Consider the following 23377-nt stretch of genomic DNA (forward strand, 5'->3'; position numbering starts at 1 on the left):
GTACATACTGTATATATGTACACATGCTTATGCATCATGCAAATATTTATGCAGAGGTAAACAGATGAATAGAAGCAATCTGGTTTTGAGGAGGTTAGTGACCACTGACAGATGTGCACAGGCAGGCAGGGATCCACTGTGCCTGTTTGTGAGAAGAACACAAATGAGCTAAAGACTATTGTACTTGTTACTAAGCAAACAATTCAGATTGAAGTATCTCTCTCGCCAACATTATCACATATTTGCAAACAGCAAATCTTCACGTGGTCGACTGACAAAAATATTTGTTTTCACAATATGTCTTTAAGTGTATTTTTCATACATACAAAATGTAAACATACAGTCTGTCTTCATTGTGCCTTAAAATGCATTGCAGTAGCTTCAGTTCAATCCACAGCTTTTTCTCTTGGGAATACAATCACTTTCACTGAGGACATCCTTCAATCAGAGGCTCTGTAATTTGTGTCGCAGTGTGAAAATTGGTGAGGAGCCTAGTTGTATGCAAATGCTGATTTCTCTCATCCAGGGACTGAAAATGCTAAACAATAAGCATAAACCACTAACTGTCCTCTAGAGGAGAGATATGCTGCGATCAGTATTTCTGCTGGTGTCCCCACCTCCCTATGCACTGGAAGTAGTGGAAATACACTGTGCTCTTAGTTCAGAACAGTGTTCACCTCCTACTACAAATGATAGTGAAGCTCATGGGTGTGTTGTTGAGACTAACTACTTGATCACATTTAACATGTTTATACTGACTTAACTTAATACAGATGAGAAAGGAAGGCTGTCTTTTAATTGGATGCATTTTTCATCCAATTTCCCAGGGAAGTTACAACCTTTGGCATCTGAGACTCCTATAAAACACAACAGTATACATCGTTTGTGCCAGCACATTATTACGACGAACTGTTCTGTGTTATAGTTTGGTGACATCTAGCGACCATATTAATTATGATACGAGGAAAGAGTAAGTAATGTGACATTTTACATAGAGGCACAAAGTGCGCTTTAGTGACGCACGTTGTTGTTAATGCTGGCGGAATTGTTGCAATTCCTCCCTCTACTATAGCATCCTGCATCCCGTATTTATGCAACATCCTGCATACATGCATAAAGGTTGTTCATCCATACACAAAAACACATTCACAACCATGTTGTGTAGCTGATTCATTTGCTGCTGAGGCATTTGTTTCATTGTCCATGTGTCCAGTTTAACGGACATTTACCTTGCCGCATGTAGTAGTGTATTTCCCCCTAATGACCCACACCTCTCATTCCAGGCCTTTCTCCTTGAGGTAAGGGTCACTATTCTAAATTCATAGTAACATAGGGGCCAAAATGAATTGCAGACCAATTTATTATAGCTTTGATCTAAACTCATAAATCGCAAATGTTCTGGTCATTCATTGGTAATCACTTGTTAACCTTTCAACATTCTGAATTTCCAGATTAATGGGCCAAGCAAATCTGTCTTTGGTGCTGTTTGTCTTAATTTATGATTACACTGACCACGTGTTGTTGCACTTCTCAGTTATTACCCAGCAGCTCTTGCAGCACCTACTGTACATGATGTACTTTTTTGGTTAATGTGTGCCCAGCGTAAATTGTAAGTCCCAACACAGTGGTTATGGTTTTGTTATGTTTTCAGATGAAGCTCATACTGTCTCCCTGGTGCCTTGTAGTGCATATTTTATGTATCGCTGCATTGCAAACATAACTGAAAATTCAAATGATAAATTCATGAACAATTCATCAGTATGATGACAGACACGGAACCTCTCATGGAATGAGTAGTAATCTCTTGTCATGAAAATTGCACAGAAGATGATAGACTTATCTTATGTGCCCTCAAACTCAAATGATTAAAGCAATGATCAGCTGTAAACCCTGTCTGTGCTTCTTGTTACTGTGAGATTAAATTCCGTAGTTCTTACAGCTGCAGCATCTGTAAGATATACAACAGCGTTACATGATTTGTAACGCCAGATATTTAAACAAAGAATCAATACCATCACAGAGAAGTTGATTATTTTAGGAACTGATTGGTTTCTAACTGCCAGATATTTAAACAAAGAATCAATATCATCACACAGAAGTTGGTTATTTTAGGAACTGATTGGTTTCTAACGATTGTATTGAGGATAAATTGACTTGTATTGGATTTCCATTTCCCCAGCTCTCTCTACAACGCCTCTGTGTGCTGTGTGCTACGTCAAAGTCAATATGCATAAGGTTGTTAAATAATTCAACCTAAATTATTTATTTGAACTTTTTAAACACATTCTGTCCATAAGAAATGCATTTTGCTCCAGTCAGAATTATAAATACAAATCAGAAAATTGGACCCTCTTGGTAGGGTATGTCCCCGCAGTCTACATTCATAGATTGTAATTGGCAACATGGGTATTTTTGCATGTCATTATATCTGTGTTTGACACAGACCTGTCAGTATAGGTGAGTTTATTCTAGTATTAGAACAAATTCTAATACTTCACTGACTTTTCTGTGTGCGTGGCCATGCTTGTTTTCTGTGGAACCTGTTCAGAATGGAAATCTAACAGTTACTTGCTCATCAGTGTGGGCACACTCAGCATGGGGTGAACAGATGGTAGAGCCGGTGAGTGGTTTTTAAACATCTTTCACCCCAGGATGGCAACAGAGATTTTCACAAAACACTTTTGTCACGCATCAAGATTCTGAAATTTTGAAGTTGCAGTTCTTAGGATTTCAGTCTTGGTTCAATACAGGTGGTAGTGTGCTTTGTCTCATGGAGCAGCTGCTTTGTCAGGAATAGAGTGCATTAGGAATGATATATTTTTTGTAGGCCAACCCGGAAGTTAGCATGATCCTGGTTCCCTCGACAAAAAGCCAGTAGCCAATGGGAATTTTCCTTAGGCTTTTGGATTATTAGAAATAATAATATCAGAAAATAAGCTCTGTGACAAACAGTGATTGAGGACACTTACAGGTTTTGTTCAACAAAATAATCTTGACAAGTGAATACCATTTTTGTGGCTTTTAAAGCCCAAATACAATCACCAGAAGTACAGTAAACACCTATTGTTAGGCTATAAATGAACTACACCATGGTCCTAAGACTGCAGCGTCACCACCACAGCTTCCAACTTGTAATTTGATTTAAGATGCCAAAATTCTTTCCTTTTAGCATGACCTGATGTGTGTGAGTTTAAAAATAATGAGGGTTTAAAGGCAGACTAGTGAGTAGATGAGGCTCTATGATGACAGTTAATATCACAGACAGCCTCAGTTGTCATATTTAGCCACTTGTTAGCAACCATCCTTTTTTAATACATGTAAAAGCATTAAAAATCACGAGTGGGGTATTTGCTGGTGTATTTTTCTGTATGTCATAGAACAAAATGTGAAAATGTATTATCCTTGTGTTAACCACAGATCTTATTTCAGGGATCTAACCAAAAATCAATTCAAAAAACCTTTTTGACAGCAGGGCGAGGGAACCACAAAAATGCTAACTTAGTTCCAGGTTTTAGGATGGCACTCTATACAGCAGCAGAACAACCAGTGTATGTGTTTCCACTACAACCAAACAAACTCATCATGTTGTATTGCAGAGGTCAGTAAAAAATATACTTTTTTCCAAAATACTAAAAGCAATTATGGCAAATGATCTCGTGCTTAGTGTGGCTACTCCTCCTTAATTCATTCTTCCTATATTTAAAAAAAATCCACTGTCCACTGAATCCACTAAATTTCCACATTAGGGTATGGTTGTATGCCTCCGCCAACCAGTCAAGTTATGTCCAGACTCATATACTATATGTAGTGAAGACTCTGAAGGAATAATTTTTTTTTGTTTGTTTGCAAAATGGAAGTTGTCATTATACTGACATGTGCCTTCACTTAGAAAATGTTTTTACAGAGGAGCACAGAGGAATGATACAGAGCTCTGTTACATTCTCCTTGAATCAAAGTGGATGATTGTGCCAAATTTGAAGAAATTCCCTCAAGGTGTTCCTGACATAAGGCATTCATGAGAACTGGACAGACAGAGAGACAGACAACCTGAAAACATAACTAAAAGTGATAATGTGTCACTTTGTAGACAAGATACACTGTATTTCCTATGAGTGCCTCAAAATAAAAGCCATATTTTGGACTTAACAGCAGCAGCAGCAGGAAAGGTTCAGTTTGCATCATCAGGACATTAGCAGAACCATAGAGGTTGATATTGATGAGATAAAACTACAGGCGCCTCAGATGGCTGCCATTGGTTCTGTACCGGAAACAAATTCCTTGTGTGTAACATACTTGGCCAATAAAGGTGATTATCCTTATCTTTATCCTTATCCTTATCCTACAACCCCAAATCAGAAAAAGTTGGGTTGGTATGTAAAATCTAAATTATAACTGAAAATAGTGATTTGTAAATCATCTGTGTCCTGTATTACATTGAACACAATACAGCAGTAATTATTTGATGTGATGCCTTATTCTTTGTTCAAAATAAACACTCACTTCAATTCTGATGCCTGCAACACATTTCAAAACAAATTGGGACAGTAAAGCATTTACCACGGTGTGATGTTTCTGTTCCTTTTCACAACACTTAAAAGGCATTTAAGGGCTGAGGACACCAAATGATTAAATGTGTCAGGTGTAATTTTGTCCCATTCTGCCTGCAAACAAGTCTTAAGGTGAGCAACAGTTGTGGGTTTTTGTTGACACTATTTGTGCCACACATTCTCTACTGGGGACAGGTCATGAGTACAGACAGGCCAGTCCAGCACTCACACCCTTTTCCTCCACAAACAGGCCTTGGTAATGTGCAGAATGAGGTTTTACATTATCTTGTTGAAATTTGCATGTGCATCCCTGGAAAAGATGTCATCTTGAAGGCAGCAGATGTTGCTCCAAAATCTATATGTGTTTTTCACCATTAATGGCGCTATCCCAGAGGTGTAAGTCACCTTTGCCACAGCCCCAGGCCATGACAGACCCTGGCTTTTTGGGTTTTTGTTGACACTATTTGTGCCACACATTCTCTACTGGGGACAGGTCGTGAGTACAGACAGGCCAGTCCAGCACTCACACCCTTTTCCTCCACAAACAGGCCTTGGTAATGTGCAGAATGAGGTTTTACATTATCTTGTTGAAATTTGCATGTGCATCCCTGGAAAAGATGTCATCTTGAAGGCAGCAGATGTTGCTCCAAAATCTATATGTGTTTTTCACCATTAATGGCGCTATCCCAGAGGTGTAAGTCACCTTTGCCACAGCCCCAGGCCATGACAGACCCTGGCTTTTGGACCTGTTGCTGGCAACAGACTGGGTGGTCCTTTTCATCTTTGGTCCAGAGCACACTGTGTCCATTCCTTCCAAAAACAACCTGAAATACTGATTCATTTGACCACAATACATGTTTCCACTGTGTGATGGTCCATCCCAGATGCCTTTGAGCCCAGAGCAGTTAAGTGCACTTCAGGACACTGTTGACATAGGGCTTCTTTTTGGCGCCATTTATGGATATAACTACACATTTTATTGCCTGACACAGGTGTGCCAAAGTCATCCTGAGCCCATATGGTTATATCACTTATAGAAGAGTGGCGATTCTTGGTGCAGTGCCGTCTGAGGGATCAGAGAGCAGGTTCATCCAGCTTAGACTTGCACCCTTTACACACTGAAATCCCTTCAGATTCCTTGAATCTTTTAATTATGTTATGCACCGTAGAGGGTGACATACCCAAATCCCTTCCTACCTTTTGTTGAGGAGCATTGTTATTAAAGATTTCAATAATTTTCACACACGTATGTTGACAAACTGGCGGTCCTCGGCCCATCTTTGCTCCTAAAGGACTACACCTTTCCTTGATGCCACTTTTGTGCCAGATCATGATTGCAATCACCTGTTGACATCACCTGTTTCAAATGAAATCATCATTTGATTGTTTTACCTCATTTCTGGCCCTGAAATGCAGCCGTCCCAACTTTTTTTGTAATGTGTTACAGGCATCAGAGTTGAAGTGAGTGTTTATTTTCAACAAAGAATGACATTGATGGGGTATCAGGACTGGACACAGATGATTTACAAATCATTATTTTCATTTTAATTTTGATACCATCCCAACCTTTTCTGATTTGGGGTTGTACATGCATGCACCATTTCTTGTGAACTCTTGCATGTGTGTGACAATAAGCTGAGTCCTGTGCAGAAATGGCAGTCTCTATCATCACAGTGATAAGTGGATATTCATCTAATGTAAATATACAGAATTTCTTAAGAAAATGCTGACCAGTATGAAATGGAGTTTTTGGATGTAAACAGACAGCAATTATAGTATCGATTTCATTAATTAACACACACGAGAATTTTCTTCCTTGTAACCCAGAGCATACAAATGCATTGATACACTGAGTCTGTTAAGTGCAACATCCATCTAACTTCTACTTTAGATCCTAGTCTACTTTTTATTTTTGCCAAATTACAATATCTGTTTCTTTTTATTGTAATATCCACTGCCTCATACTCAGAACATTCAAACTGTCTTCTAACTTTCACCATCTTATTTTTTTTTTATATGTAGAGCCGGAAGCAGGACATGCCCCGTGAGGAGCAGGGTCCATCAATAAAGAACCTGGACTTCTGGCCAAAAGTCATCACTCTCATGGTGTCTGTGATCGATGAGGACCGGACGGCTTACACCCCAGTCATTAACCAGTTTGTACTTTTTTATTATACCTTACATGGTTTTACCAATGCATTGGGTCAAATACATGATCAGACTGTAGTTAAATAAATCATATACAAGCTGTTGTGGTTAGCATTAGGTAGTCTTCTTACACAAGTGCTCTTGAACACTGTGTCACCATTATAATATTTGCAGGCAACCATTGTATCCACCATTTAGATAGTATAAAACTATAAATAACTACAGTGAACACAAACACACTAACATAGTAATAGACACTGGGTTTTCATTGCGCACTAAGCTTCATTTTGCATGATTTATGACCAACTATTCATGACATTGTTTGTGCAGGTTTTGGTGAGTGGAAAAGATAGATTACTATCTGATAAGTACTTCCTAGAGCTTTAAATTGGCATGTGAAGATTAAATATTAATTTACTTGTTTATACTTGTTTAACATTTATATTATTTTCCTGGTTTAATTAGCGCCATATCGGGCAGCTTTTTTTTTTACCAGACAGGATTGAATAGATGATGGGGAGAAATAATAAATAATACCTCATATTAACTAAATGTAAAATACTTTTGTTCATGTTTTTAGAGAATGTGAGGGAACAAAAAAACTGCCATCCTTGCCATCCTCTTTTGTAAATTCAAAAAATGTTTTTGCTGTGGACACATGAACAACCACAGTGTTGTGCAAGAAGGCTGTGAGGCAGTCAGAGAACCCAGCAGTGAAAAATGCTTTGTTTGTATGGAGAGCCATCGTATGGCTGGCTGAAAGGGGAGCACAGTGTAGCTGAATTATCAAATAAATTACAGTACACAGCCTGAAGAGAATGGAGCAGAGCTAGGCTTAGAACAGATAACATGAGGCATATTTTTATCTTTCTGCCTTGCTCATACACACATCTTCCACTCTTGCCTCCTCCTTTTTCCTTCTCTTCTTCCTCCTCTTGTTGATTTACGATGCTTATTAAGAATGTGTCTATGCCCTGAGCTTTCTCTCCTTCACCATCTAATGATAGATTTGCAATATTCATGCCCATTTACTCCACATTCTTCTGGTCATAATCCAGAGTGACAGCAACCCTGATGCTTTCTCATGCTAAACCCAGGAGTGCACTTGTTTCCTTTAAATAATAGGAGTTGCTGCCAGAAAAAAGGTTAGTTTATTGCCATGTGCTGAGAATATCTACATGGGAATTTATCCTAGAAATGTTCAAACCAGTTCACTGATTTACAAAATCTGTTTTATGATTGGCAATACAAAATTGGATGATGATACAGTTATTGTATAAGCGTAAAGACAAGACAATTTGGAGATTATTTCTCAAAATACACATCATGTGTATTGTAAACTGCATACTGTATAATTTATTTCAATACAAAGAAGTATTCTAGACTGTGAACCATCTGCATTCATGCACAGTAGCTGCAGATGTTACATTCATTTTTGCCATGTAGGGTTTTCATTGTCTACTTTGCCTACAGTACACCATGTGGGTGCATGAGGAGAATAATCAAGGAAGAGTGAAGAATTCTGAGAATGACGGAGATGAAAGAGGGAGTGACTGTCTCTAGGGTTTTGTTTTTCTTTCTCCATTTGCCACTGAGAGCACAAATCCACCTTCTAGTTGTTTCTTTGCTCCATAAAAGGATGAGCTAAAGGTTGGGGAAGGAGCACCAAAGTGTTTGTGTGTGTGTGGCACTGGTTTCTGCATGAGTGTCTTGGCTAAAAAGATAATTAGTGTTTCAATAGAAATTGTCTATAAATGTATTTGTTGAAACAAAAAACAGTAAAACATTTCCAGAGAAATTGACCTTTTGCAGGCCAAAGCCGTGTCATCTATAAAAGTCCTCCCGTCGATGTCTGACAATGCAGATGATTAAACCATTGACATGTTACATTCAAACTCTGACTGAAAATCTATAGTCATTCAGAATAGCAGATTACTTGACAAACAGGTTGCCACCCTCTCTCTCTTGCCTTGTGTCAAATCCTGCACTTTTTCTCATTTTTAAGTCGTGTACACGCATTTCCCATTCTGCCCCAATCTAACCAAGTTCTGCGAATGATGGGAGATTATTAGATTATGCGATTCACCAACCATGCTCTCTTGCACATCTGTTAAGTCATTTGTTAGAAATTCAAGCTGGGCCAAACCATCAGGCCACCCAGCCGAGCGTGTCATTATACAGAAATGAGGCTGATTGGAATCCGTTTTGATTCCACCAGGTTTCCACAGGAGCTGAACGCAGGCAGGATCAGCGCTGAGATCATGTGGACCCTTTTTGCCCAGGATATGAAGTATGCAATGGAAGGTCAGTAATGCTGCTGATTAGAAAGTTATCTCCCAATGTGTGAAAGCGCTTTCAGTGTGCTGTAAAAAAGCATAGAAAGGCGCTATACAAGTATAAGACCATTTTACCATTTACTTCAGGGCATGTGTGTGTGTGAATTACGCACACTGTGGGGACTGAAACCTGTTTGCACGCTCACATTGCAGGGACTCACCTTCCTTGTGAATCACTAGATTTTTGAGTGATGACTTGGTTTAAGGTTGGGGATAGGGTGAGGGTTAAAGTTATGATTAGGCTAGGCCAGTAGTGGTTGTGGTCAAGGTCAGGGTATGTCTGCAGGACGTGTGTGTGCTTATGGGTGTGGATGACAACTGAACATAACATAAATTGTAGGACTGATAGTAAATAAGTAACACTCTACAGCAAGATCAAAAACATCCCAAGTAGTTACCATCCAGCCATTCATTTTCTACCACTTATCTGGGGTCAGGTCGCAGTGGCAGCAGGTTTAGTAAGGTACTCCAGACGTCCCTCTCCCTGGTGCCAGCTCCTCAGGCAGGATCCCGAGGTGTCCCCAGGCCAAATGAGATACTGTGTATAATCCCTCCACCAAGTTACCTTCATTGGTAACTAATCTGGTAGGAGTAGTTACCAATAAAGGTATAATTCTTTATTGCTTATTCACTAATTAGCAACTTTGTTTTAATTGTCATTCCTCTGGAGCTACACAGACATAACTGTAAATTGTTAATCCAACTACTGTGTATTGACTGGTGTCACAGTGTTGTTTATCAGCAGAATCTACGCAGTTGTAGCTCTACCGCCTGTCCAGATTACTCTTTCCTGATTTCACTCTATTGATCATTCTAGAACTATAAATTACAACTTCTTTTAATGAAGATAAACAATTGATCAATGGCACCCATGGGTTTCTTAGGTTTGGAGCGCAATTCTGTGTGTGTGTGGCCTTGTTTTTCTATACTTTTGTGTCGCCTGAAATCCATGAGTTTCTATCTTCTTGTGTGTGTGGGTGTGTGCATATCTTTCTATAATTATGTGGACAATTTTTGTCCAAAGCCATTATTGTGAGGACATTTTGGCCAGGCCCCACAACTTTATAGGGCTGTTTGAGAGTTAGGACTTGGTTTTAGGGTTCAGGCTAAAAAGTATTATGTCAGTGATTGTAGAAAAAACCAGCTTGGGTGTGTGGTCCAAATTATTTCACGAGAAAAATAAGATAAGAAAAAAAATCTACCCTGACCCAATTTATGGGCATTTTACATTCAATTGTTTATGGAGCAGGTATGTAGGGGTGAAGGACACACTGTGCATCTCCGACTTACACCAATGACTGGTCCATAGGTGGCTTTTACATTACTTTCAGTAGGCAACAGTAGGCAGGTAGTAGTGTGTTAGTCAATTCACTTTATTTATAAAGCCCAGTATCACAAATTACAAAATAGCCTCAAGGGGCTTTAAACATAGTCTAAAAATTTGAAATGTTATCCCCAAAATTTAACCAGTAGCAGCCGCAACAGATTTCTGCATTATGTTATGGCATAATACAGTATTGAACTTAGTATGATACACTAGTCTCTACAATGAAGATTGAAGGTATATAAAGGAATTCTGCACCATGTAGGGCCCAAAGGTCCATGGAATATCTTGAAGAGACGTTTGGAAGGAATGTTTTATTCAGAGGAACTCATAATATTCATAATTAATAACTAACTTTGATTTCCAGGCACTGAGGAGCAGAATCACTCCTCACCCACCCCCACTGCATAGACCAGGCTCTGCTTTATGTTTCAAAGACAGTTTTAGGGTAAGACCTCATCACACCACCCTCTACAAACAAACCAGATCTGGACATCAAAAGGCCTAGCCTTGTCTCCATGACTACAAGAGACAAACTCCCTCTCTCCTTGTCACTTTTGCTGCAGTAGAATATACATCTTTAACTCTACATCTGACCTCCAAGACAGTAAAGCAAGAAAGAGCCACACTCCACTCACAAAACAGTTGATCTCTGCTTATCTGATTTTTCCCAAAAGAGCTGGCACGCTTGGAGTGTGGGCTTTCCCCCCCACAGCTTGTGACGGTAACAAAAGAAGGACTGTTTGTGATCTCTCTATCTCTTTCTCTGTATCCTGTATCCTGGATGTGAAAATGCAAATATCTATGATCCAAAGTGTGTGAGCTGTTCCATGAGATTACAAGACATTCTGCTATTATGTGTAGTTTAAATATGCCTAACCCAATGCAAAGTCGTCCCTCAAATAGTGCTAAAATATTAGTTCAGGAAATTGTGTTTTGATTTTTTTATTGTTAGGATTGTGTGTTAGTAACAGTCGTTCTTTCTTTTAGTCAAACGTTAACCCTCATTTCTACCCAGAGAATATACGGTTCTCTTATGGTTTGCTTAATGTTCAAACTGTGTTGCTTAGACTGTGTCTGAACTGTGATGTCCCCACATTGATAATATAAAATTTGCATTTCAAATATGTGAGCCATGGTGGAAAGTAAAAGTTATGGGCCACATAAAATTATCTTAAGACAAATTAATAATTTTCTGTGCTCCATTGTCTTGACACCAGAGTCCCAGCCAGTCAGAGGACTCCAACTGGTAGGCGAAGCTAAGTGCCTGAGCTGGCATATGTTTACTCAAGTACAGCCTCTCCTTTGTCTCAGAAATGGAAGAACATTGAATCTCCAAAGTGTGCGTCTCTTGTTATATCTAAAATTCCCTTTACTAAATCATATGCTCGCATCGCCACAAGAAGTTTTTCTTTTAAGCACTGTTATAAACAAGCAAATCTGAAGTTAAAGCACACCAAAATTTGAATTATTTTCAGTCAAACTTTGTAGTCAAAGACAGTTTAAAGTAACAAAGACTTTATCAGAATGATCCTGTGTTGATCAGTTAATTCAAATATGGTTTTCCTCAAGACGTCATCAAATGTCACAATGACAGAAGGATCCTGGCGAAGCCATTGTCCTGGACACAGCTCTGGCTGCAGACTGAAGCCAACCCATCATAAGAGAGAGGCAGATCCTAGTCCAAAGATGAAGAACACCTTCTGAGCTTGCAGCCTGGAACTTTGGACCTCCACAGACATATACTCTGGCCCATAAGGCTTCGGAACCCAGCGCTTCTCCTGCCCTGGCCATGTGAGCCCTGCTAAGTGATAAGCGACCTACATCTGTGGCACAGCTCAATGTCTCATGAAACTGTAGTCTCACTCTAAAATCTCACAGTTGTTTTTCTTTCCACATTTGTGACTGAACCCCAGAATTTAGATGCAAAATCTAGTTCAATTTGAGACACTTGTAACTCACTCTTCCACCACTAACAGTAGACAGTCAGTCCACCAGTGATCTAGTGAATCATCCGTGTTACAAATGTACCATTTCATAGAATTTTTCATCCCAATCATTTTTGCTTTTTTACATATTGTAAATACATTTATTTAGGCTAGAACTGGCTCTTTCTCATGTCATGTTGGTCTCTTTTATGTCCAGTAAATAGGTCAATGAACTGCAGGATTCATTGCATTCAGACCGAGACTAAATTAATTACTCTGATTAACAAATTCATCAATCGTGTGACATAACTAACTATCTGGTGCCCTGATTATAACGAGGTATGATTATGAATATAAACTTGAGTATTTAAAGTGCAGTCATTTCCTCTACAACCATACGAGTGAATGAAACTTTATTTCAGACTCTCATATGGGTTCATAGCAAATAAAAAAATAAATTACACATTAAAAGCAGAACACAGCAATTTATATTCTGTGATCTAGCATAAGACAAAAATAATCAGTTTCTTATACAGTTACTGCTTACTCCAGGGTGTAAATAAGTCATTCTATAGCAGCCATGTAGTGTCTAATTTTAATAGAAAATATGTCCTAAGTTGTAATTCACATTTAATATTCTTGTAATCAAGAATAGTTGAGTACAGATTTGGTCAATAGTCTTTTTTCAAAGTCAGTAGAAACTCAGTGAGCAAGCAATAAATTCTGGATCTGCTCTGCTGGCAACAAGATGTTACCCGATTTAATGTGGGTTTTGACTTCAATTCCCATCACTAAAAGTCAACAGAAGCCTCCAGGAGGTTACTGGGCTTTTTTTTTTTTTTATCAAACCTCACAGGATATCAGGATATATGGTGGATAGTCACAATGCAGAAGGGAGTTAATGGGACTGGGATTGTGAATGGATGTTAAAATGACTGTATGGCTGCATGTTTGCTGTTAAGGACCCAGCAGGGTAGCACTGTGGGTTATAACTTTGTGTGAATATTTACTCTGAAGTTGTGCTCAGCTAAAATTGGCCAAACTATGTCTCTAAACAGCAGTGAGCCTTTTGGGGCATTATTACCCAGAAATCTTGCAATATGACATTCATATGCAGCACACGCTATGCTCAGGTTGGCCAGCTTTGTCTCCCTTGTCTGGTCGCTTCATGTCAAAGTCAGACTTCCTGGACACTGTGTGTGCTAGGAGTTTTATGTTTGACTTCAGTGGAGAAGATTATTGTTCCCAGCAAAATCAGAGCAAATATATCACGCCTTATGTCAGGGATTATGTGGTGTTCTTGTCTGCTGTGGCCCTGCTATAACAGTTGGGTTAATGCAACAGTTTTTTGTTTTTGTTATTTAGTTAATTAGTTTTTTTTTCATACTTATCTTGCCTGGTTCAAGCTGAACCCATAAACCAGCACATGATATATGCTGATCAAAAGAGGGAGAGAGGAGGCAGCAAGAGAAACTGGGCGATTTGATTGAGGTCAAAGATTGGAAATGCCCTTTAGACTGTGTAGAAGAGAAAAGGCAGAGGGGCACCAACAAGAACTTATTGGTAATTTAGCTTCATCTACACAACACATACCAGCTGCTTTCACCTTGCTAAGCCATCTTGAGTTTCTATGGCAACCAGGCGCCAAGTGAAGACTGAAAACTGCAGAGTCTCATTATACACACACAAATGTATGCATATAAGTCTAATTTATATGCAATATGACTTCGTGTATGAAATGGCTTTGAATGTGATCCCCTGAAAAATACAGTATGTCAATTTCAATATGTCAGATATTTAATGAGCATTTACTGTAGGTAAATAAACAATTGGAATTGGTATCGGCAGATTCTTATTATCAAAGGAATTGGAAGCTGGATTGGGACATTCCTACTTTCCACTTTATGAAGTATGATATACAGAACACAGTTAAGTAAATCAATGATAGAGACAGAGCAACTGTGACTCTGTATTGGTATGTGTGTATACTGTGGGGTAACTTGGCAGGTGACCACCTAGAATGGTAGCGACTGCTGCCACATCTGATTTGTGTAGCTGCTGTGTATGTGTGTCTGATTTGCCTGAGCCTGTTTGTATTACAAAAGGAGACAAGAATCATGGATAAATCAGTCAGCTGTACTGTTTTCAAGGCACCTTGAGCCTAAACCTCTCTTTCCTTGCTTTAGCTCCTCTTGCATCATTTTGCTAGTATATCAGTGTGGAGATTGTCCATGTCAGACACATTCTCACCTACTGGAAATGCTCTGTTTGGTTATGCAGGGGTATGTGCCAGGGTAGAGCACGCAGGAGGCAGGACATGATGTGATCACGTAGCTGGTTCGTCATTTGGTCATAAACAACCTTGTCTGGTGATTCTGGTGCTGGCTCTTAATGGCAGACGTTCCTGAATCATGTTGTGTCTCCAGTTAGATAGTTTCACTGGTGTCTTCATTGTAATGAAGTGGTGTTCTTCACCATCATGTTTGTATTCTTCCATTTTTGCTCTGGTCACGTAATAGAATGTCATTAAAATGCACACTAGCTCAATGTGAATACTCTGGACTATATATTGCAGTATTTACACATGGGCTCACTTGAGCATCATGCAGAATTCGTAGGCTACTAGGCAGCTGGCAAAGTAAAGTGTGCTTAAGGTCTGGGTCGACTGAATCTGGCATTTGTGTTCTTATATACAACTCTACTGGTTAATGTCTAGAGAAATTTAGGGTTCCAGTGCATGTTGAAAATTGGCTACCTATAGAATTTTTTATTTATCTGGTTTAACATTGTAAAAGAATGCCTGGCATATACAAACATACTGCATTTTTAAGCTTGAGATATTATTATAAGCAGAAAATAAATAGAATAGTCGTGTATATATAAGAAAGCAGTGAAACCACATAGAAATGAATTAATCCAATAACAACCCAATGCTTTCTACTAAGATCAATCAAAAACTTCTTCAGCTGTACATTCACAGCTACAAACTGCAGTAGCAATTGATTATATTTTACTCTCAGAGCAGGTAAGAGTTATGTTTGGGTCATCTTTGATTCACTGTTTTGCATCCACTGTGAAAAAAAATTAATTCCCTAGTGTGACTTTTCTGGTCCCTACTGATAAGTACCTTTAGCATTAAAAATAAAACTGCAGAAAAGTGCACAAATGGGTATTTTATGTGTATACAAGGTCACTTTTGTAATCTGTGTATGCTGTACACACATGCACCCTGCAGTGTGTGCTTACATATTCCTTCATATGTCTACTATATGTCCTTTTACAACAGTGAAAGACATTAATGAGGTGGCAGAGGATAGGAATGCTGAGCCAGTCCAGGCTGCTGCTTGTCCTTCTCATTAAGACAATGGAAGTAACTCAGAGTGACCTGTTTACATAAGAAGTCACACAGAAGTGGTGTGGTGGCTGACAGAGACACCCATGAAGGAGGCGGGCCACAATGTGCTGCTTTGTTGGTGTGTGCTTCTTTGTTTGTGTGTCTGTGCATGCATACATGTTTATCTGTGCATTTGTGCTACTGTGCAATCATCTAAGTGTTCAGTTGTGCAAGTAAGAAAGAATGAATCAGGATAAAGGAGTAATGTGTTTGTTGTACGGGTCTGTGAGCACACATGTGGACGTGCATTAGTTAATGAAGTCTTTGATGCATCCTCTCCTTCCTGCTCAGAGGCTTTTGGTGCCAGCGCTGGTACAGAAATGGATGCTGATAATTTTAGCATCTCTGAATGTGTGACAGGAAGAGAAAGGGAGCAATTGCGAGAGAGAGTCTGAAATAAGAGAAAGGGAAAAATGGGATGTGAGAGAGTGACAGACTAAGGCTGTAGCTGGAATCACTGCCCCACTAACTGACTTTTAATACCTACTTGAGAAACACCCAGAAAGGTAGTCTGTAGTTGTAAGTTGAGTTTTCAGACACTTATCAAACATCACCATCATTTTTACTTAAGTTTTTGATTTCTCAGAAGCAAAGGCAAAGCCATTAAATTGTTTGGGATTGAACTAGAATCAGTCTAGAAATCATTGGATCATCCTGCTGGAACAATTTCTCACAATAGATTATTTTAATTGAATTTCAATTAATGTACCTCTTCGCTGCTGCCGAAGGTCAAGCACAGCGCCCCCAGCGGTCAGCTAAACCACTCACAAATACTATTACTTTTGCTATTACTATTACTTATTTAAATCAGTGAGGCAGAGAGTCAGCCTCTTGTGAGTTTGTCTGTCCCTGTGGGCTGAGTCAGACAAGATGACAACCTCACCAGGGACCTTGAGCCTGCTCCTCTCACAGCACAGCCCACACTATTTACCACCAGCAGGATACAAAGGCACACACATACAACAATGAATGAATGCAAATACACACTGATACATGCACAGTTCTGCACTCATCAATATGAGGAGCCTATTTTAACAGCCTGATTACAGTGCTGGACACTGAGAGCATTTTTAGGCACACTCTTTATGAGCACCGTAGTATTTGTAAAAGCACCGGAGAGGTGGAATGTAAATAATACGGGTGTGTTGTCTTCTCAGCCAGTCACATTATTTGTTAAACAGATGTGCCAGTCACAATCCCCTCTAACAAAAATGTCTCAGCATAAGAAGCAGAGAGACCAGACTGGCTTCACCAGGCTACTGTCATTGCCCAAGAGGTGGACAGTGGTGGGATGCAAATGTGCATTGCCACAAGCCATTTGCATGATTGTATAAGTAGAAAGTTACATATTATAATGAGGTTTGGAAGAAGCAGAGATGAAGAATTAAAAAGATGAAGCCAAAGTTGTTCATTGACTCATCCCTATCTAATTTAATCAGACCAATTAAGTTTTGTTGTATCACATCATACTGCAGTTAAAAATGCAGCAGACATGGTAGAATAGAGGTGATGATGCATGCAGCTGCTTTCTGGCTAAGAGTCTGGAAAAATGAGGGAGCGCAGTGATGCAGAGAGAAGATGTGCTGTATGTGCATCCAGGATGTGCACATAAGAAGTGTAGTTACTTTATGGCAGCTTGGTGTTTGTCCAACTATTGTAATGTTATGCCTGTGCATCATTCACAGAGTGAAGGGCATTAAAATAAAACTTTGCAGTGCAGCATGCTTGAGTCTTTGTGAGTCAATCAGATATGCACATGCACAAATATACTGTACATAGTATTTTAAATGTCTTTTTATTTTTAATGTGTCAACATGGATCTGATTAAACAGCATAAATACAGTAACTATGAGTAGGCTAACATTCCAAAATAGCATTTTGGCCATTTGAAAAAAATCTTGGGCTTACAAAATAATTACTATCATCAAAGTGGAATCCATCAGTGAATAATAAATTAATCATACTGAAGTTCAAAAGTCTGTAATTTCATTTTTGTGGAGGCTTTAAATGTGTTTTAAAGTAGAAGAAAAGTATTTTGACACTAATGTCTAACATTTTACCTGGAAATGTGATCGTATGCAGTATTATAAACACTCAGCTCTCTGCAGCCTCATTTCCTTCAGATTCTGTCCTTTATTCAAACAATAACATTGCACTCAGTGAGTGAAAAACGTTATCCTTTTTCTATTAGCTATGTCTAGAAGAAAGTCACTTTCGGCTTTTCCCGTTTTAGGGGTCGCCACAGTGAATCGTCACACTGATGACTTGCATGTTGACATTTGGCACGTGTATGCCCTTCCTGACGCAACCCTGACTCGAACCCGCTGCACCTTGTCTAGTACAATCTCTGTATATGAAAAAACTTCTTTTTTCCTTGTGCATGTATCTAACTGATATTTCTACAAAGAAAACTTTAAGTGACAATAAAAACAGCCACAAATTCATATTTTGGCAGTAGAAACATATTGCAGTGATAATGTAGTTATGTATACAGTACGTGTTTGAGTGAATATGATATAGACACACTGTCTGCAAACACACATATAGCAAGCCAGCAGAGCCTGACTGGCAGAACAACAACAACAACAAAACACCTGCTGCCCTCTACTTTTCTGTCTCCCAGCTGACCTCCATCTGCTTCCTATGTGGCTGTGAGAGTGTGATAGTGTGTGTGTGTGTGTGTGTGTGCAGTCAGAGCACAGGGCAGAAAGGCTGACAAACTGTGATTGTGTGTGTGTGTACGCCTGTGTATCCATCATGCACTGTATGTGTATAAACTGCCAGCTCTGTCATTAAAGTGGCACTGCCACAGTGAATCCCTCTGTTCAGATATCACGCAGCCTCTGTGGGAAAACAATCTTAACTTATTACACACAGAGCCTTGTTTTGAAGATCCACAGCGTCTGATCAAAATGTATTGGCGCAAGTGGTGTTTGGGTGTGTCCATGTTCATTTCAGTAATTTGACAAGGAAAAACGGTTCAAGTAGCAACAGGGCAGTACTTCATCTCCTCTTTAAAGCAGGGGTGTGTTTTTAGCGTAACATGCAATTATTTAATCAGTGTGTAACCTTACATCCCCTTTAAGAGATGTGTGAGTATGAACGTTTGGCGGATTTGCTAAATTGGATGTCAGAAAGATTTGTCACTGAGGAAATGGATGTGCTCCTGTGTGAGAAAAAGGGCCACAATCACTAATCAAAATGGTATTTATTATAAAAACATGTATATTGATGTGCACGACACCCAGTGAACACAATGTCATCTCTTCATTTTTTAAGTTTTGCATGTCTTGAGAGCGCATCCCAGGGTAAAACAGGCACCATGCAGGAGCATTGCGCATGCACAATATGGTCAAAGCGCCCAACTAGCAATGGCGATCTGACTTATTGACCATAGACCTGTTTTTTTTTATGGACACACCCCACTTCCGTAAGGACACACCTTGCTGGCACTAAGCTGAGGACTGCTGCTTGGTAAAAAGGCAACATGATGTGCATGGCATGAAAAGCAGGTAGGAAGTAATTTTAGCCAGAAAAATATGTTGGTTAGATATTGAAAGCGATGACCCCTAGTGCTCCATTCTAAAAGAATACAACTGTAAGGTGCTGGGATCATTGTGGCTCTTCCTATTGGCAGGACATTGCAAAACGTTAAACGATAACCTAGTGCAGCTCCTGGGATTTGTAAAAAAATATATGTCAGTATTTTAAAATATACACATAGATTAAACAACCTCATGTCAGGTAGTTCCAGTATGAATGAAGAAGATACATTTGGATAGGCTGCTCACAAATAGAAACAAACAATAGTATTAGCATGGAATATCTAAATAAGTGTCTTCTGGCTGTTGTCACAGTTCATTTCCCTCAGACCATGTGTCAATCAGCATTGCGGGTACTGTAACTTTCAGATAATTAAAGTTCTGTATGTCTTAATCCATTGTGGCAGCTATCCACTTTTCTTATACAGTACACACCCACAGTTTCTGATACACTGAAAAGTAACTGGTCCATGCATCAGCGACATTTTCTTAGAAGAAAAGCTGTCAAACCTTTTGATGACGTGTTTGTAACGTATTATATCCATTATAAGGGGTAAAATATTGCATTGTATGTTTGAATACATTGTTATACAGGTATATACTGTATGTCAGTTACATTTATGCAAATATTTGACGCTTTGAGAGGAGTGTACTGTGGTAGATGTTGCACTGTTCATCAGAGCAAGCCCTGAGATTCTTATCAGGATTAAGGCACCCCAGCCTGGATGCAATTCGTTGGATCTAAATGTCTTTGATGATGTTTGGATATATACAGTATGTACTGCAAAAGAATGCATGAACATTTTATGTGTGTGTTTTTCTTTCCTTTTTAAAACCACCTGCTGTAAAATTAAAACCCTGCTTTCAATTCCCTCTTCTTTAGCCCTGATTAAGACCTCTGGGGTCCAGATGTAGTCCAATTTTGTCTGGATTTAGCGGAGACGGATTACAGTTCACCCCTGGCATTACAGTGTGTCTCAAATGTGGCACAAATGACCATGATCAGACATAGCTCCATAATTCCCTACGCTGTATCTGTGGAAAAATATGCAATCTGCCATACAAAGACAAGGACTGCATGGTTATTTGCTTACTGAATACAAAAGTACAGATGTTGGGAATGAATGTGAAACAAGACAATGAAGATTCACCGAAAGAGATTGAGTGAGACGGGCACACACACACACACATACTGTAGGAAGGGGTGTGAGTGAGGGAGAGCATAGTGATTTGCCTAACTGATTTTGGGAGATTTGTCATGTAATACACATTTTTTGTGATTATATAGTGCTGTTATCTTTGCGGCCCCTGAAACTATAATGTAGCTCTGACTATGGACATATCTGGTTCATGTCTAGCCAGTGATATTTGTTCCCCATTTTGCTCTCCAATCATCTAATGTTGTGTCTAACAACTCACCATTACAAATGTCCAAAAATAATTATTAATATAAAATGCAACTCTGGAGTATCTTTTGTTGCCTGATACAGACACACTTACAGCATTTCAAATACCTCCATTTTATAATTCAGGTATTGTATTAAAAAGATGTGTAGTCTCTGGTGTCAGACACATCGCCGTCTACCTTTGCACCTGATACACAACACCTGTTATTGACTCGACTACAAGAGGTTGCTTGTTAAGAGCTCACTTGTCATTGATTTATATTCTGTTTCACCTGTGTTGCAATGATGTTTTCTCCTGTTATGATAAAACAAATGCTCATGTGATCCTTTATGCTGCTATGATACTTCCTCATACCTTGTGTCATCTGCAGGAATGAAGCAAAAGCAATTTAATTTAATCTCAGCTAATTTCTTCATATTGGTCTTTCTCCTATGGTGTTTTCTCTTTTCTCATATTCTTTTCACAGTTTCTCCTTCATTGGTTTACTTCCTTGCACCTCTTCTTTTTCCCTCTCATGCACCATCCGTCTCCCTCCAGGGGATTTCACAGAAATGTTTAATTGTTCTGAAATGTCTACACTGAGCTGGACTAAATGACTCAGCAGCCACGTCAGCTGACATGAAACTCAAATGCTTTTTTATTTTCTTATTCTTTAATAGCTTTAGGCTGCACATAATTGAGCCTGTTAAGGTGTCAAATGAAACAAAATCACTGTTACTCAGGTCTTATTTAAATATTTGCACATTTCTATTAGTGCGTGTGAGTATGTTTATAGTTTGATACTCTGGTTGTGTCTGGTCAGTCCAGAGGTGTTCCTACATTTGATTAAAGAAGTAGATTCAAAAGTACTACATTGCAGGTTTCTCTGATCTCATGGAATACTGTACATGCTAACGTGTCTGCTTCTCATGTTTTAATCTGCATTACAGAGCATGAAAAGCACCGCCTATGCAAAAGTACTGAATACATGAATCTTCACTTCAAAGTTAAATGGTTTCACAATGAGTACGTCCGTGACCTGCCAGCCTTCAAGGGGGTTCCACCGGAGTATTCTCTGTGAGTGTCCTCTTATTTCCACACATAGCTGCATGCAGACATGCACAAACACTCATGCACATACTTCACTGTATGAACAAAAGTATGCTGTTAGCATGATGCTGCCACCACCTTTGCTTCACCTACTGTGGGGATGGTATTTGTGAGTGCCCAGTGTTCACTAGAGATAATGTTGGGAGTCTCATCACAATCAAAAATTTTTTTTTTCTCATGCTCTCAGAGTCTTTTAAATGCCATCTGACAAACCCCAAGTGGGATGTGGTATGCTTTTTACTGAAAATGGCTTCTGTCTGGCCACTCTACCATAAAGGCTGGATTGATGGAGAGCTGCTGAGATGGTCGTCCTGGCAGGGTATCCCATCTCTGCACAGGACTTCTGAAGCTCTGTTAAAGTAACTGCTAGGTTTTTGGTCACCGACCCTGCCCAAGCTCTTTCTTGCCTGGTTGCTCAGTTTTGGCTGGACAGAGAGAAATACTGAAGAAATGGTCAAGAAATTAACTGTTATGATGAAATTTTAATTCCTTTTATAAACACAATTAAAGAGTATGCATTTCTGTCACCAATTATTTGCCATTTTTACCAGAATAGGAGTTGTTGGTGTTATTGGCAAAACAAAATTAAAAAATTAAATTTGGTTATATTAATGAATAGACTGAGCTTTGTAGAACTCCACATAAACATGTTTGGTACCCTGGGGAAGTCAGAATGTAAAATAGTTTTAAACGATTTTGTAACGATCAACCATGCGAATGCCTTGATTATAAATCATAGTGGCTGAAGACTGAATCTGTAAGACTGTCATGTTTGTATAATCTGTGACAGCTGCTTGTTGCAACAAGCTTTTAAACAAGCTGATCATAAACTGTTATGGATGAGGAACCAAATTTTTTAGACTAAAAGCCTGATTTTGTTTTTCTTTTCATGTATCCTGTTCTTGTTGTGCATGTAAAATCATGTGCAGCAAAGCAGGGATAGCTGCTCTATGAACATGGGTAATGCAAACAGGGAGCACAATGCCCTCTCCCATCCTCCCCATCTATCTCGGTAATGACTGACCCTCCCCTTCTCCGACACTGTCACTCAAACATCATCTCTAGTGGGATTAATTCCTCCAGAGGCATTCACATCATAGAAACACACACACTCACACACTTTCCCTTTTGTCTGCCTGTCTCTCTTATCTTTCTGTGACGTCACACTCACCCTTTTTTTGGCTTTTCCTCCTGTAGCAGATGCCCTCAGCTAGAGTTTAGAAAGTTTTAGGGGGACGTTCGTTGCTCCAAGTACAGTCTCCGGCAAGATTGTAAACAAGTAAATGGCAAAGAGAAACAAATAGAACCGCATTATTATTCCACAAACAAATGTACTTCCATACCCAACTAGTCTGTTCACTCCTCTGATGTCTGAGCCTCGCAGTCTAATCTGTTCACAAACTGAACTATCACCCACTATAAACCCACTATCAGTGCCTGCTTAACAATTGTGACCTTTGCCAAACCACACTGAAAATTGGTAGGTCTTATCAGCCTACTTTGCTGATTGTAACACAATACATTTTTATTAATCTTTCTCAAACACAGTTGTTTCCACATAATGCAGTTTCTCAGTTGTTCTCACATAGTAAACCCTCACTCCTCTGGTGCCTCAGACAGATGAGATGAACCCAACCTAACAAATAGATTCAACTGTGATTT

The 23377-nt window shown here is 39.2% G+C and overlaps 1 protein-coding gene across 5 annotated transcripts in view; it reads left to right on the forward strand.

Moving 5' to 3' along the window:
• The window catches only part of unc13c (unc-13 homolog C (C. elegans)), a 122708-nt gene that overhangs the window by 76314 nt on the left and 23017 nt on the right, over positions 1-23377 (forward strand). For all 5 annotated transcript variants that reach the window (XM_020592372.1, XM_020592375.1, XM_020592373.1 and 2 more), the window contains 3 exons: positions 6570-6703; positions 8914-8999; positions 21556-21682. In XM_020592372.1, the coding sequence (XP_020448028.1) occupies positions 6570-6703; positions 8914-8999; positions 21556-21682 (347 nt within the window). The remainder of the gene's footprint in view (positions 1-6569; positions 6704-8913; positions 9000-21555; positions 21683-23377) is intronic.

The sequence above is a fragment of the Monopterus albus genome, unplaced genomic scaffold (genome assembly GCF_001952655.1).
Source record: "Monopterus albus unplaced genomic scaffold, M_albus_1.0 scaffold17.1, whole genome shotgun sequence".
NCBI classification, from domain to species: Eukaryota; Metazoa; Chordata; class Actinopteri; order Synbranchiformes; family Synbranchidae; genus Monopterus; species Monopterus albus.